This window comes from Oratosquilla oratoria, chromosome 5, assembly GCF_046742065.1.
Source record: "Oratosquilla oratoria isolate Oo_2021 chromosome 5, ASM4674206v1, whole genome shotgun sequence".
Classification (NCBI taxonomy): Eukaryota; Metazoa; Arthropoda; class Malacostraca; order Stomatopoda; family Squillidae; genus Oratosquilla; species Oratosquilla oratoria.
In genome coordinates this window covers 71,056,859-71,073,649 of record NC_134781.1, presented here as the reverse complement: position 1 = coordinate 71,073,649, position 16,791 = coordinate 71,056,859, and the positions used below count along the sequence as shown (strand labels likewise).

Genomic DNA, 16,791 nt, shown 5'->3' with positions numbered 1-16,791 from the left:
ATTCGTCTCCCTGGCACATCCTCACCTGAAAACATCTTGTTTGTTGTCATATTTCGAAGTAGTCATGAACATTTATTGATTTCGCTCTTCGTTGAGGAGGTGTCAACAGGGATAAGACACGATTTTGTTTCAGGAAAGGCATTCGAAACCACAGAGGATGAGAACCGTTTCATAGGCTCGCTGTTTTGTTTTGAGTTATCTATACTTTTACATTGTCTGTCGGCGGGGACATTTTGAAATATGCCACGTGTAAGCGCCTTGTTCTCTATGCAATTGTTTTTCGTTAGTTTTTTTCCTCTAAGATAAGGCCTTTTCATATTTTGTTTTGAGTAACTTGAGACGAAACTCCTCGGCTTCTGGTAGTAGGACTTCATGCAGAAACCACCGACCCAAGGCCTTGGTTCGTGTCGCATGTGTGAGGAAGGAAGGAGGAGGAAGAGGAAGAGGAGGAGGAGGAGGGGAGGGTTCCTGGAGAGATGGGGGCGCAGGGGCAGTGGACTGGGAAAGGAGATTTAGTGGAGGAGGAAGAGGAGGAGGAGGAGCTAAGGGGATTGAGGGAGGCCGAGGGAGGCTGAAGGGGACTGGGGGAGGGTGGAGGGATGGAGGGGGCTGTGGTGGAGGGATGGAGGGGGCCGGGAAAGGAAGCCTCTTAAGGTCTAGGACGAGTAGGTAGACCTCAGGACGGCGACCCGAGCTCCGTGCCAAGAGCCGGCGATGTCCTATGGCGTAATGGCGCATTGAGCTTCCCAGTGCAAGAACAGACTCGATCTCTGGGCCCGATCCTCAATAGTCATCTCGCCTGGATACCTGGGCATCTAAAGGCGTCCTACCTGAGAACCTGTGACCTCTTCAAATCACTGTCCCACACAACCCGAGGAGCCGGCAGACAATCCCTTTAGAGTCGGCCGACATGATCAATTGGGGGCGTACGCCAGGAAGCCCGTTACCTCACTCACACGCCGGTGCCAGTACCCACGGTCTCCTCTCTGAGCAAGCTCCCATGCAGGCACCCTTCCTTCCCACTCCAAACGACTCTTGACAATTTCGGTCAACTTACCCCCCTCCCCAGCCATTAATGCTGTGGGGGCGTCATCCCCCTCGTCACCTCCATCGAGGGTTGCCTCTTGTCGAGACCAAACCCTCGTATAAAACAAAACTGATTATGGATGCCAAGCCGACTCCTCCGCCTCGCCCACAGCCCTCCGAGTATTGAACCCCGGGAGTGATTGGGGAATAGAGGTATCAGTGATTGTTGGGGAATGGGAAGACTTGACTTGGGTGGGCTGGTGAGTGGGAGGTTGGGGACACGTGTGTACTTAATTGTAGTGTACAGCTAAGGAGCAACGCTCGTTTGGTCCCGTCTTCTTGTCTCTTCATCATTTCATGTATTTCTTCGTTTGTGTGAGTCGACAGGTGGGAGAGAGTGGCTAGGAAAAGGATACCAGTGCAGATTACTCTTTTATTAGTAATGCAAAGACGAAACGAATAACCAATCGGCAGTCTTAAGGGAATTAAAAAGTTTGGTGATAATATATTTTTCATTTTCATCTACTGTTGGGAGATACATTCAATGTGGGTTAGTGTCTCCTCACGGTAACCAATGACCTGTTTCCTGTGCTCTTACATAGTTGAAGTTTTAGACAGACTTTATATGAGCTCTTCAACCAATCAAAAGACATTTTACAACGAACTGAAAACATAAAAGGACTACTGGGAACTGCCCTAGCCCTCGTTACTCTCAATGCTGAAGCTGTTGTCCTCTTCAGAAGAATCCGGGTGCGAAGGATTCAAAGGCACTTTGTCGCAAATGCTTTTGAGACCCAGCCCCCTAACGAGTAAGCAGGGCAGTCCGCTGGTGCATCCCCAGTTCTGAGGACCGATAATTCCGCTACATAATGTACCCGGACCCTGTAGGGATGAAGACAACACTGAATCATCATCGAAAAGTATTGTGACACCGATTCCTTCGCTGCAGTCACACTCCGCTCTCGGTTTAAGAATATTTTCTCTTTGGCTGAAAAAGAAGATTATTGTTGGGCGTTACACCAGAACAGAACCTGTAAAGGGGATCGTTGTAGGGAGATGGGATGGCGCCATCGTAGTTGAGTGATTAATCGAGATAAACTTGGTCTCTTCAAGAACTGTCTTGTCATCTATTGCTGAACAAGGTCATGGAATGTTAACAAGAACGAAATCTGTGGACAGGGCCACTTTTGCGGAGGAAATAAGATCACCCAATCGAAGAGTCTGGGATAGGGGAATCACTTTGATCACTCAGAGGAAGATCTTCCTGACAAAACGCTTATCCGACGAATAATGTGCACAGGTTCAAGTCGACGGTGAATGGGGTCTTTTAAAACTGGATATTTTTTTCTCGGAACGAACCCAGACATTTTTTTTTATGCATTATATGGGGAAATATGTGACTCTCAGTCAAATTCGGCAAGGATTGGTTGATGAATGGGGACGTTGTTTTGGAAAAAAAAAATTCACGCTTATAATTTAGTTATCTAATTATCAATTCATCTCTTCATTCATCTGTGGCATATCTGTCAATGAATTAATTCATCCATTCATTTATCTATGCAATATGCTATGTTTTACTGATTGATTGATTGACTGATTTAGTTATTCATTCGTTTGTCTATGTACATTATTCATCCACGTATTCATTCATTCATTTATTCATGCATTGGATTGTTTCGTTTTAGCCTCGTTTTAACTCATTTCTCCCACTTGTGCTAGCGCACTGTGCTCCCTGGGGAAGATACTTGCCTTCCTGCAGACAATGCAGCAACCACACTCGTCTGTGGAGAATCCCCAGTCGCAGTGACTCGGTTCATCGGGGCAGTGTTTCCGGTTTTCACAAGGAGGACAGGACAGTCCTGAGGATCTGGGAAGACAAGGAATTCTAGAATCATAATGTCTCAGCTCTTTGAGGAGTGGGGAATTTTCTTACAGAAAAAAAAGAAAAAAAAAGGATTTGGTGAACCTTGACAGGATGAGGGTGTTCTTAGTATTACGAGCAAGTTTTTACTTACTGCGGGAGAGGAGAGGGGGGAGGAAGAGTGTTGGAAATTGATAAAATAGTCTGGCGACAGTCAGAATGGAAGGTGAAGTGCCAGACGGCAAGGAAATGGAAGTCTCTAAGTTTTAGGTATTTTTGTTCGAGACAGTAACCTATCTGGTTCTTTTTATCAGGCTGACGCCAAATGAAGTTACAATGTACAATGAGGTTGCAGCTCGTCCTTACCCTAGACCTCACATCGCAATAGTCTTGTTAGTCTGTCACAGATTCTTTTAGTTCTCAAGGGCGACGTTGGAGAATGACCTTCTCTAACCCTGAAGGAGGACCTGCCAAAAATCATGACACATTTGACCCAATAGCCCTGTTGTGACGTCAAAACGCCTTTCCACTCTCAAGGTTGACCTCAAAGAGCGATCTTGCCCAACGTACCTTTTCACGCTGACAAAGATGCACAGGAGAGCCAGCAGGAGAACGAGTGTCGAGGTGGATCGTGGCATCTTGGTGCAGAAGAAGCTCTCGCCGAAGACTTGAGGGCTTCAAGGTGGACCACTCGCTGTGCGTGTGAGGACTAGACACCGCCTGCAGGGATGTGGCAACACGGCTCTCGGTCCTTCCCTGGCCTGTATCAAATAACGTTAATAACTTCGTTCAGCTCGCCTACAGGAGAAACATGTTTATTACATGTGATCACCTTATGTATACATATTCTTGGTTACTTTTTTTTCAAAGCCTCAGCTATGGCTCCTATTTGTTTCCTGAGAGGAATACCACAGTCTCAGGAGAACTTGAGCCTGGAGGAGCGTTTTCTTTGAAGTGCTAAAGACGAGTACGTAAGTTCGACGTACTTCGGAAGCGGCGACAAAAGACGGTCTCTTGAAGGGACGAGGAGTCTTCCTGTAGTTCTTTTTGGAGGTCTTGCTGGTCTTGTCCCGTCCCGCTCACCGCCTAAACTCGCACTGAGCAACTCATCGCTCTAGCTGGAAGGAGCTAGCAGAATCTTTACAGAAAGAAAAAGAAGAAGAAAAAAAAAGTAGAAAAAAAGTATTACGAGGATGTGGAGGGTAAAAAGTCAGGGGGAGGAGGACACGGAGGAGAAAAGGCGGGAAGAAGGTAGAGAGGAGGAGGAAGGAGGCAGACATATTTGTCCAAGCAAAGACGTTTAGAATCTTAACCGTTGTACAGTTAAAGATGACAAGTTAGTTTATCAGAAAATGTCGATAAACAATTTTCTTTTTTTCTATCCGAATGCATACTATTAATGATAAAAAAAGAAAGAAAAAATATCGTGGGTAAGAATTTGAATATAAAAAGAAAAAGCTAAGTCTATTAGACGTGATGGCCTTGTATATCTAGAAAATAGTTTTTTTATCTCTCATTTTCTAAAATAAGCAATATATAACATCTTGTCTATAGAGCGGTGGAGCCCTGTAGATGTGGTGAAGTCCTGTAGGTCCGGTGGGTTCCTGTATATCCGGTGGAATTTTGTAGATCCGGTGGAGTCCTCTAGATTTGTTGGAGTCCTGTAGATCCGGTAGTGTCTTGTAGATCCGGTGGAGTCCTGTAGATCCAGTGGAGTCTTGTAGATCCGGTGGAGTCTTGTAGATTCGGTGGGGTTCCGTAGGTCCGGTGGAGTCCCGTAGATCCGGTGGAGTTTCGTAGATCCAAAGGAGTCCCGTAGATCTGGTGGAGTCCCGTAGATCCGGTGGAGTCCCTTTGATCCGATGGAATCCCGTAGATCCGATGGAGTTCAATAACTCCGGTGGGTTCTATAAATCCGGTGGAGTCCTGTAGCTTGGATGGAATGCTGTAGATTTGTTGGAGTCCTGTAGATCCGGCGAAGTCCTGTAGATCCGGCGAAGTCCTGTAGATCCGGTGGTGTCCTGTAGATTCGGTGGAGTCCTGTTGATTCGGTGGAGTCCTGTAGATCCGGTGGTGTCCTGTAGATTCGGTGGAGTCCTGTAGATCCGGTGGAGTCCTGTAGATCCGGTGAAGTTCTGTAGTTTAGTTGCAGTCCTGTAAATCTGGTGAATTCCTGCCGAAGGCCAAGCCCACTACGAAGCAAGTACCGGCGCACCCTGTGGCTTGTCACTCATAAAAGTTCCTGAAATGAAAGAAATAAAGATATATAATTTAAACCAAAGCAAACTAAAATTAGATAAAGTAAGATCACGTAAGAGAAAATAAAACAAAATTGAATTAAATTCATTTAAATCAAGTAGAAAAAATAAAATACTCTTACTTTTCCTGTGTTGCAAGATGATTCAAGGGAATATTCAATTCTTTAGATGTCTAGCCTGCACACGCACGCATTAGTACAGGATGGAACGTTCGACGTCTCCAGAGAACTCCCAAGTGACCTTCTATTGGGCTTGACCTTACAGCGGGCATTTGGGCCAAGCGCCTCTGAGGTCACGTGGTCAGTTGGGCTAGAGGGTGGACACCTGCTCGGACATTACCAACTGCAAAATCAGATTCGACAAATATATATATTTTTATATGTGTTCCCATTTGTAAATAAATAATCTATGCATAAAAAGTGAGTGTCCATACTCAGTTCATGCATTGCTTATAGTAGAAATAAGAAGAGAATAAAAATGGCAAACCGTCACCCCGTTTGTCTCAACGCTTCCAAACTCAATGTAGATCAAAACAACAAATCTATACATGTGTATGAGGGTAGCAGAAAATGGTTGGCCGGGACGACCAAGTGGTAGTTGGTGAGCCCTGTAAGAGGCTTGTAGATATAGATAGACAAGTGAGGTAGATAGAGGGGTACAGTAGATGTTGAAGATTTCATTTTTATGAGTTAGCTGTTTTGTAAACAACAGTTTGCTCTCAGCGTTATGTTTTTAAACAGAGGACGGGGACTCGATTTTATTACTTTATGCTTTGCTGATGTATACAATATGTAAACTAAGTCAGTGTGCAGTGAATTCGAGAATGCTTAAATAAACAGTATTGCATACGGAGTTGTAACGGCGGATCTGATTGGAAAAAGGGTGGAGTAAGAGAAAATTAAATTGGTTCACGATTGTTAAAATACGCCCTAAGGGGAGGTTCCTATATATGATATTAAAGATTATTGGACTAAAGAAATGACGTTACTGCAGAACTGATCTAGGACCCAAATTAAGTGTTCTTGACCCGGGATTCCTTGAGAGCACGCTGTAGAAGTTCCGAAGAAAGTTACAGAAGAAAAGTAGTCATAAATTTAATTCCTCTTGTCTGAAAGTGAAACTCCTTCCAAGAACTTTGTAGAGTGCATGGTATAAAGATGAACAGAATATAGATATAGAAGAAAAGACATAGAATTTTTATTCATCTCGATTGACTACTATAGCTGAAGGAAAATTGTGAGAGACTAATATTGTATATATCACAAAGTAACAGTGGTAATATTTAGAAGAAAGTGAAAAAGTGGTGAAAACATGTACGTACTGTACCTGTGCACTCACGCATTACTTAGGGGCGGGATGTCACCCTGCATCCAAACCTTTCTCGATGTGGTAGTAAAGCTATTAGACCACCTATTCAGAACTTTAGTAAAACCACAGAAAAAGAGTGATTTTTTTTCTGTTTCAGACTTGCTTCAGAGTGTTTACTACATAACCAATGAAAAGTTTGCCTACACCTACAGTTTCCTGTGAGAGTGTTTCTGTGAGAGAAAGAGTGAGAGAGAGAGAAATAGAGAAAGATAGAATGAGAGAGAGAAAGAGGAGGATGTTCAATATCTCACCTTAGTCATGGATCACTTGTTGGAATCGTGAGACTTCCATAGTTATTACCCTCCCGGATGAGATGTTATTCATAATGTTCATATGGCTCATCTTATGTTATTTACATTTTGTAGATGGCTGGCATTCACATTCACTACAATGAATAATAAGTTGAAGACAGCAGTTCCAGTACAAGTCGTAATGGTGGTCGTTATTATTCAAAAGCCTGGACGTGTTGGTTAGAATAATGAAGACAAGAAGGTGTGTTTTCTTTCATTCCAGGAAACTTATCGAGTCCCTTTACATATTCCAATTTCCACATTAACATTTCTTGAGGAGCCTTGTCGAAAGCTTTCTCCATATCCAGACACACACAGTCCACCCAACCATCTCTATCTTGCAGGATATCAACCGTTATTAATTTTTTTTTATCAAATCTAACACACGACCTCCCTTTTCTGAAACCGAATTGATGATCTACCAATACAGCAGTGTCCCCCCCCCCAAACATCTTGTTGATTTTTCTTTCAAACAATCTCTAAAAATGTTACCGTCATGCCGACCAAAGACAATGGCGATCTTTCTCATTTCCTGTATTTGTACGTTTGTGTAGGTAGTCAGGTAGAAGAAGGTGCTAGGGAAAGGATACCAATTCAGATTACTCATTTATTAGTAATGCAAGGATGAAACGAATCAACAATTGGCAGTCTTAAGGGAATTGAAAACGGTTTGGAGATATACTTTAGATTTTTCATTCTCATCTACTATTGGGAGATACATTCAATGTGGGTTGGTGTCTTCCCACGGTAACCAATAACCTGTATCCTGTGCTCTTATGTAGTTCAAGTTTTAGAGAGACTTCATATGAGCTCTTCAAACAATCTTTTGACATCTTACAACGAATTGAAATGTTCTCTTTTCCAGACTTTGAACATTTTTTGTTCCTGTAGAAAATAAAACGCTAATTATGTTTTCGAAGAGAACACCGAAGAGACAGATCAGCAAATTTTGTTCTGATGGTTGAACTTCATTAGATTCCCACTTCTTCCAGTTTCACTTTTCTTACATTTCCTTTCTCTTTATGAAAGTGGTAGTTGCCTACAAGTCTATCGAAATAAACAACATGTGAGGACGGACCATTTAGTTGTACGACGTTTCGCTTCTTACAGGTTTTTCAAGTCGTAATACAAATGACTGAGATTAAATAAGAACTGGGGAAGCTGGGGGAGGGAGGAAAGGAAAGAGGATGGAAAATAGGGGGATCATTGAATATTAGGAAAGGTTAAGGAAAAGGTGGACCAAATATCCGGGAACAGGAGAGGTTAAGAATAAGATGGAGTAATTGACTGGGTGAAGGACATTAGCTCACAAGCCAGGAACAAAAGGAAGAAAAAAATAAAAAGGATGAGCAATTGTCTACTGAGGGTAGGCAACGACTTTGAGTAGCAACTACTTGATGGACTGGGAAAATGCAGAACTTCTGGTACGTGAACCGACAAGATCTTTAGAAAATGTTTAGAAGCAGCCATCATACAAGGAACCAACACAACTGAACAAAACAGGGGCATGTTCAATATCTCACTCAACCTAATTCCTTTAATACCCATTGCCATCAAAACTTTAAACCATCCCTAGTTGCCCTTCAAAAGCCCTTTTTTTTCAAAGTCGTTGTCCACCCTCAGTAGACAATTATTCACTCCTCTTATTTTCTTCTTCCTTTTGTTCCTCGGTTGTGAACTAATGTCCTTCATCCAGCCAACTGTCCATCTTATCCTTAACTTTTCCTGTTTTCAGACATTTGATCCACCTTCTCTTTAACCTTTCCTAATATTCAGTCCCCCCACCTCCCATCTTCTCTCTCTCCCTCATACCGTTCCCCCAATTCTTCTTATTTAATCTCAGTCATTTGTATTATGACTATGTACTTGAAAAAGCGTAACGGACGAAAAGTCGTACTAACGTGGTGTTTATTTCGATTTCCTTCCTACATAAAAGGACTACTGGGAATTACCCTAGCCCTCGCGACTCTCAATGCTGAAGCTATTGTCCTCCTCAGACGAATCCGGGTGCGAAGGCACTTTGACGCAGATACCTCTGGGAAACGTCCTTTTAGTGATCAAGCAGGTCAGTCCAGTGGCGCATCTCCCGTCCTGATGCCAAGTTCCGCCACATTTTTCACCCGGACCCTGTAGGGATGAAGACAACACTGAATCATCATCGAAAAGTATTGTGACATCGATTCTTTCGCTACAGTCACACTCCCCTCTCGGCTTAAGAATATTTTCTCTTCAGCTGAAAAAGAAGATTATCGTTGGGCGTTACCCAGGACAGAACCTGAAAACGGAATCGTTGTGGGGAGAGGGGATGGCGTCATCACAGATGAGGGATTAATTGAAATAAATTTGGCTACTTCAGGAACTGTCTTGTTGCCTTCTGCCGAATAAGGTCATGGAATGTTAACAAGAACGAAATCTATGGACAGGGTCATTACTGCGGAGGGAATAAGATCACCCAACAGAAGAGTTTAGGCTAGGGACTCACTTTGATTACTCAGAGGAAGATCTTCCTGACAAAACGCTTATCTGACGAAGGCACGTGTGATTGTGCTGTGAATAATGTGTAAAAGTTCAAGTCGACGGCGAATGGGATCTTTTAAATCATATTGGAGAAGGCAACATCTTTTGTTCTCTGCTCTCGGAACAAACCCAGACATTTTTTTCTTTCTTTCTTTTGTCCATGCACTTTATGGTGGAATACGTAACCCTCTCTATCCTATTCGTTGATGAACAGAGACATTGTTTTAGAACAAATTACCCCGCCCCTCAAAAAAAAAAAAAGAAAGAAAAAAAAAAGAAACTTCACGCTTATAATTTAGTTATCTAAATTTCAATTCATCTATTCATTCATCTGTGGCATATTTATCAATGAACTAATTGATCTGTTTAGTTATCGATTCATCCATTTATATATTCACTATGCTTACTATTATTGATTGATTAATCGACTGATTGATTAATTTATTTAGTCATTCATTTGTTTGTCTATGTACATTATTTGTTCACGTGTTCATTTACATACTCATTTATGCGTTAGAATATTTCTTTTTAGCCTCATTATAACTCATTTCTCCCACTCGTATTAATCTCGTGTTACCCTGAGGTATATACTTGCCTTGGAGCAGACGATGCAGCATCCACAGACGCCTTTAGTGAATCCCCAGCGGCAGTAAGTCGGTTCATTAAGGCAGTGTTTCCGGTTCTCACATGGGCGACACGACAGTCCAGAGGATCTGGAAGGACAAGGAATTCTAAAATCGTAATGTCTCAGCTCTTTGAGGAAGTGAGGCATTTACTTAAAAGAGAGAGAGAGAAAAAAAAAGTCGAAATGTGGTGAACCTTGACAGGGTGAGGGTGTTCTTAGTGTTACGAGCAAGATTTTATTTAATGGGGGAGGGGGAGGAAGGGTGCTAAAAACGAATAAAATAGTCTGGCTGCAACTAGAATGGAAGGTGAGATACTAGCCAGCCGACAAGGAAGGGGGATTGTTTCAGTTTTAGGCTTTTGTTTTATCTGGCTGACACCAAATGAAGTTACAATGTACAATATCCCTACCCTACACCTCACATCACAATAGTCTTGGTAGTCTGTCACAGATTCTTTTAGTTCTCAAGGGTGACGTTGGAGAATGACCTTCTCTAACCCTGAAGGAGGACCTGCCCAAACTCATGACACATACAACCTAATGGCTGTGTATAGCCTCAAAACGCTTTTCCACTCTCGAGGTTGACCTCAAAGAGCGATCTTACCCAACGCACCTTTCCACGCTGACGAAGATGCACAGGAGAGCCAGCAGGAGAACGAGTGTTGAGGTGGGTCGTGGCATCTTGGTGCAGAAGAAGCTCTCGCTGAAGACTTGAAGCTTCAAGGTGGACCACTCGATGTGCGTGTGAAGGCGAGGTAGTGCCTGCAGGGGTGTGGCAACACGGCTCTCGGTCCTTCCCTGGCATGTATCAAATAACATTAATAACTTCGTTCAGCTCGCCTACAGGAGAAACTAAGGCTTTATACATGTAATCACCCTATGTATACCTATACTTGATTACTTTCTTTCAAAGCCTCAGATATAGATTCTATTTGTTTCCAGAGAGGAACACCACAGTCTCAGGAGAGCCTGGGCCTGGAGGATGAACGTCTTCTCCTTTGTAGTGCTAAAGACAAGCACTTAAGCTCGTGGTATACAGAACGACGTACTTCGGAAGCGGCGACAAAAGACGGTCTCTTGACGGGACAAGGAGTCTTCCTGTGGGTCTTGTTGGAGGTCTTGCTGGTCCTGTCCCGTCCTGCTCACCGTCTAAACTCACACTGAACGAATAATCGCTCTATCTGAAGGAGCTAGCAGAACCTTTATACAGTAAAGAGGAAAAAGAAAAAGAAAAGTATGACGAGAATGTGGAGGTTAAAGGGTGACGAGGAGGACACGGAGGAGAGAAGGTGAGAAGAAGGTAGAGAGGAGGAGAAGCAGGAGGAGGAGGGTAGGAGGAGGAGGAGGGTGGGAGGAGTAGAGAGGCAGACATGTTTGCCCAATCAAAGATGTTTAGCATTTTATCCGTTGTACAGTTTAAGACGACTCGTCAGTTTATCAAAAAATATCGACAAACCCTTTTCTATTTTTCTATCCGAATGCATACTGTTATATATATATGTATATATATATATATATATATATATATATATATATATATATATATGTATGTATACACACACACACACACACACACACACACACACACACACACACACACACACACACACACACACACACACACACACATATATATATATATATATATATATATATATATATATATATATATATATATATATATATATATATATTATGTATATATATGTATATATATATTTATATGTATATATATGTATATATATATGTATATGTATGTATATGTGTGTATATATTGTATATATGTATATATATACATATATATATGTATATATATATATATATGTATATATATATGTATATATATATATGTGTATACATATATGTATATAAATATAATATATATATATATATATATATAATATATATATATATATATACATATACATATATTTATATCGTGGGCAAAAATATAAATGCATACATATGTATACCAACGTCTTTTTCCTCTTACAAGAGAGGTAGCCAAGAAACAAAGATATAAATTCACTCCCACCCATTTCATACCTACACAATTCACTCCCATTCACCACCCCTCCCTCCCTCCCTCCCTCTTTTCTTGGCTCCTCCTAGATGACGGGTCATCCCTGCATCTCGCCCACTGCCCTTGTTCAGAAGCAATGTATCAAGACAGCTCATCCACAGCAGAGCCTTTTCACTTAATCGGCGACCCCACCCCCCTCTCTCCGTCAACTCATGTAGAAAATGAGATGGGGAGAAATCCTCTCGGGCCGCGTTAAAATATCATTCACACATAACCCCCCTCCCCCCACCCACTTTCTTCCATGCATCACAACATCATCCATACTCAACCGTTCTCCACTCACCCCTATTTTCTGTTTTCTTACTTCCTCAACAAACATTCCTCTCTTTCCCAATGCCCCTTTTACTCCATCCATCCATCTCATCCTTGGTCGTCCCCTCATCTTCACTCCTTCCACCTCTGCCTTCCACACCTCTTTTACTAATCTTTCTTCACTCATTCTTTCCATGTATCCAAACCATCCCAATACTCATTCATCAACTCTATCTCCCAACTCACTTTTCACCCCACCTCCTCCTTTGAAGTAGTTTTTCACCTTATCCAGTCTAGTAGCCCCTACCATACTTTTCAGGCATTTCATCTCAAACACATTCAAACTCTTCCTCTCTTATGATCCATGTTTCTGGCCCATACAGTGCTGTCGGCACGATCACTCCTTCATACAATTTCCTCTTAGCATCCATTATCAAATGTCTATTTCTCATTACACTTTTTAATCCACCAAGGCATTTACTCGCTTATCTCAATCTACATTCTACCTCTACCTTAGCTCCTCCCTTTCCTGCCACATTCGTACCCAAGTATCTAAAGCTACCTACTTCCTCCAGTCTCTCTCCCTTAATACTCACTTCCAGTTTTCTTCCATTCTCTCCCCTTGTAAATCTCATCACCTTACTTATCTTCAACTTCCTTCTTTCGCACACCTTCCCAAATTCCGTCACTAACTTCCTTAATCCCTCCTCTGATCCTGCTACAAGCATAGTGTCGACAGCAAATAACTGACTTGTCTCCCACTTTTCTCCATTTTCTTTAACCATCTCCAGTCCCCGGCCCATTACCTTTGCGTTTACCTCTCGCACCATTCCACCCATGTAAAAATTGAACAGCCAAGGCGACATAACACATCCTTGGCAAAGTCCCACCTTTACCTCAAACCATTTACACTCTCCATTTCTAATTCTAGCACAGGCTCTACTACTCTCGTAAAAACTCTTGACAGATCTTATTAGCTTTCCTCCTATCCCATATATCTGCATTATCTCCCACAATGCCTTCCTGTCTACCTTGCCATAAGCCTTTTCCAAATAAATAAAGCCCCAAAAAACATCATTACCTTTTCCTAAGGCTTTTTCACATATCTGTCTTACCACAAAAATCTGATCCATGCAACCCATACCTGTCCTAAACCCACACTGTTCCTCATCAATTACTCTTTCTGTTCCTCTCCTAATCCTCTCAATCAAAACCCTACCATAAGCCTTCCCAACTATACTCAACAAACTGATTCCTCTTAAACTGCTCTACTCGCATTTGTCCCCTTTCCTCTTGTAAAGTGGAATTATAAGGCACTCTTCCAGTCCTCTAGCACTCTACCCTCTTTTAGACAAACATTAAACAACCTCACCAGCCAGTTCACCATCACTGTACCTCCCTTTTTAGACACCCCGTATGACGTCCATCCAACCCAGGTGCCTTACCTGCTCTCATCATTTTAATAACTGCTTTCACCTCATATTTCCTTATTTCTCCCCCATTTTCCTCAGTTATTACTGTCATTTTCTTAGCGTTTCCCACTGCAACTCCCTTTCACTCCCTATCCTCCTTCACATTTAGCAACTACCTAAGATATTCTGCCCACCTTCCTCTCACCTCTGTCTCTTCTATTATCACCTTTCCATCTGCACCCTTTCCTTTTTTTCTCTATTTGATTCGTCTCCTCTTTCTCTCTTAATTTCTTTGCAAAACATATTTTTATTACTTTAAAAAAATCTGTCATACTCTTACCCTATTTCACATATGCTCTCTTCTTTACCTCCTTTATATTGTGTTTTGCTTCTCTTTTCTTTGTAGCTCTCATATGATTCGCTCGTCCTATTTTGTAAGCAATCCGTTAATGCTCGTTTCTTCTCTTCTACAACCTTATTTGCTTCATCATCCCACCACTCACTACCCTTTCTTCTATTTCCTCCCGTCTTCATTGTTTCACACACCATCTTTGCACACCTTGTGACTCCTTGAATCATCTTATTCCACCTCTACTCCTAGTTCCCATTCTAGGATATTGGCTGCATGCTGTTGTGGGGTTAAAGGCTGCTCAGTAACATGTAGCTGATACTTTAGGGTCTATATGAGGCGCCCGTACGGACCAGAGCACACATAATTTTGTCGGTGATATAGGAACTCTCTATTCATAGAGAAATGATGCTACTTTATTATACTGCGAGTGTCCCTCCGTTATGCAGTCCCCCTCTCTCTATATTGTCCTATACCATTTCTCTGAATATTGATTTCATTTTTCGCCGAACCCTTTGGTAGGGGAGAAAGAATACTGCCACCGAGTGTTCCCATTTGAGTCGTAAAAGGCGACAAACACAAGACGGGGATAGGACTAGACATCCTATTCTGTAGCCTCAAGGGAGACATTACTTTAAAACTAAATAAATATATAAAAAAAAGAGCATAAGAGGGTCTGGGAGAAGTTTTCCAACCAGAACCCTAAGGTTTGGGTCTTTTAATGTGCGTGGATGTGGTTCAGATGAGACCAAAATGGAAAAGATAGGCAGTATGTCTGTGAGAAGAAAGATGGATATGTTGGTATTGAGTGAAACTAAGTTGAAAGGAGGGAGCGACTTTAAGTTCGGGAGTGTAGTAGGGAGGGTGTCAAGAGTGAAGAGAGGATGAGGGAGAGAAGAGGTGGCTATATTAGTAAGTGAAGAGATAGGTAAACGTGTGGTGGAGTGGAAGGTTTCTTCAAGGTTAATGTGGATGAAGGTGAAACTGGGAATTTTTTTGTACATGCATTTTTTTAATAGATTTAAATGAATGCATAAAGGGTTTAGAAAGAAATATTAATGTAGTGATATTGGTATATCTCAGTGCTAGGATAGGAGGTGAACCAATAGACGGAATGGTTGGGAAGTGTGGAGTTCCAGGAAAAAATCGTAGTGGAGAGATGACGGTAGAGATGTGTCTAAAAGGAGAGTTGATGATAGCAAATACAGTGTTTAGGAATAAAGTCAAACACAAGTACACATGGGAGAGGGTGGTGGATGAAAGGGTGGTAGATAGGGCTTTAATGGACTATAAAGTGGTAACCAGGAAAAGAGTAGGAAGAGTTTTGGATGTACATATTCTACTGTAAGGGGAGAGAGTGGGGGAATATCAGATAGTTTTTTTGGTGGAAGTAAGTTTTGAGTGGAGGACAGATAGAGAAAGAGGAAAAGGACAGAAAGTAGGGAGGTGCTTAGAGTAAAATACTTAAATGAGAAGGAAAAGAACAAGGAGTACAATAAGAAGCTAAGAGAAGAGTGAGAGTGAGTGAAGGATAGAGTAGAGTAATGCAAATAGTAAAAGAAAAGACGTAATCGATCAGACGTGATGGCCTTGTCATAGTATATCTAAAAAATAAAAAAATTAAAATCTCTCATTTTCTAAAATAAGCAAATTGTGACATTTTGTCTATATAGCGATGGAGTCCTGTAGATGTGGTGAAGTCCTGTAGATCCGGTGGAGTCCTGTACATCTAGTGAAGTTGTGGAGGTCCAGTGGAGTCCTGTAGCTTCGGTGGAGTCCTGTAGATTTGTTGGAGTCTTTTAGATCTGTTGGGGTCCTGTAGATCCGGTGGAGTTTTGTAGGTCCGGTGGAGTCTTGTAGCTCCGGTGGCGTCCGGTAGATCCGGTGGAGTTCTGTAGATCCGGTGGATTTCTGTAGATCCGGTGGAGTCCCGTAGATCCAGTGGAGTCCCTTAGATCCGGTGGATTTCTGTAGATCCGGTGGAGTCCCGTAGAACCGGTGGAGTCCTGTAGATCCGGTGGAGTTCCGTAGATCCGGTGGGGTCCTAAAGATATCTTGGAGTCCTGCCGAAGTGCGAGCCTCTCGCGAATTCGCATGAGCAGGCGCATCTGGTGGTTTGAAAAAAAAAAAAAAAAAAAAAAAAAAAAATGATTATAAATCAATCGGTTTTACTCTTACTTTTCATGAACGTACTACACACCCATCGCTTAGGGGTGGTATGTTGGGATGTCACCCGGCATCCAAGCCTTTCTCGATTTGGTAGTAAAGCTATTAGATCACCTGTTCAGAACTTTACTAAAACTATGGATTTTTTTTTTTCTTCTGTTTCCGACCGACGTCAGGGTGTTTACTACATAACCAGTGAAAAGTTGGTCCATACCCACAGTTTTCTGAGAAGGAGAGAGAGAAATAGAGAGAGAGAGAGAGAGCTTATGATTATAAATAGATAGATAGATAGATAAATGAATAATAATAATGATAATGATAATGATAATAATAATGATAATGATAATAATAATAATGATAATAATGATAATGATAATAATGATACTAATAATAATAATGATAATAATCATAATCATTATCTTGAATCACCTGTTGGACTCGTGATCGCCTTCAACAGTTATTACCTTCCCAGATGAGAGCTCATAGGTCATATATGGCACGATCTACGGGCAATGCTATGACCTTACACGCCCACGCCCACACGATTTGATAGCGCAGTTGGTAGAGTTCCCGGCCGCCACTAC

The 16,791-nt window shown here is 41.9% G+C and overlaps 2 protein-coding genes across 4 annotated transcripts; both read right to left on the bottom strand.

Annotated features, from left to right (window-relative positions):
• Positions 1–1,451: 1,451 nt before the first annotated feature.
• LOC143025539 (single insulin-like growth factor-binding domain protein-2) lies at positions 1,452–3,989 on the bottom strand. 3 transcript variants are annotated; one of them, XM_076185379.1, is made up of 4 exons: positions 3,874–3,989; positions 3,458–3,648; positions 2,776–2,893; positions 1,452–1,908 (listed from the first exon to the last, which is right to left on the bottom strand). In XM_076185379.1, exons 2-4 carry the CDS (start codon positions 3,523–3,525, stop codon positions 1,723–1,725), a joined length of 372 nt encoding a protein of 123 aa, XP_076041494.1. In that variant the 5' UTR covers positions 3,526–3,648; positions 3,874–3,989; the 3' UTR covers positions 1,452–1,722. The 3 variants fall into 3 exon arrangements, with proteins under 3 accessions (XP_076041494.1, XP_076041496.1, XP_076041495.1); XM_076185381.1 differs by having other exon boundaries at positions 3,458–3,643; positions 3,874–3,979; XM_076185380.1 differs by lacking the exon at positions 3,874–3,989 and adding an exon at positions 3,745–3,870.
• Positions 3,990–7,396: 3,407 nt separating this feature from the next.
• Positions 7,397–11,143, bottom strand: LOC143025538 (venom protein 302-like). Its single transcript, XM_076185378.1, has 4 exons — positions 10,995–11,143; positions 10,559–10,743; positions 9,916–10,033; positions 7,397–8,930 (listed from the first exon to the last, which is right to left on the bottom strand). Exons 2-4 carry the CDS (start codon positions 10,624–10,626, stop codon positions 8,757–8,759), a joined length of 360 nt encoding a protein of 119 aa, XP_076041493.1. The 5' UTR covers positions 10,627–10,743; positions 10,995–11,143; the 3' UTR covers positions 7,397–8,756.
• Between the last annotated feature and the right edge of the window lie 5,648 nt (positions 11,144–16,791).

Bases quoted from the DNA above. Each gene is read 5' to 3' on its own strand.
- LOC143025538 (XM_076185378.1), bottom strand. From the start codon at position 10,626: ATGCCACGACCCACCTCAACACTCGTTCTCCTGCTGGCTCTCCTGTGC. The intron at 10,034-10,558 runs GTGCGTTGGGTA...TTGTCCTTCCAG, and splicing joins ATCTTCGTCAGCGTGGAAAG to ATCCTCTGGACTGTCGTGTC. The intron at 8,931-9,915 runs GCAAGTATATAC...TCATCCCTACAG, and splicing joins GCTGCATCGTCTGCTCCAAG to GGTCCGGGTGAAAAATGTGG.
- LOC143025539 (XM_076185379.1), bottom strand. From the start codon at position 3,525: ATGCCACGATCCACCTCGACACTCGTTCTCCTGCTGGCTCTCCTGTGC. The intron at 2,894-3,457 runs GTACGTTGGGCA...TTGTCTTCCCAG, and splicing joins ATCTTTGTCAGCGTGAAAAG to ATCCTCAGGACTGTCCTGTC. The intron at 1,909-2,775 runs GCAAGTATCTTC...TCATCCCTACAG, and splicing joins GCTGCATTGTCTGCAGGAAG to GGTCCGGGTACATTATGTAG.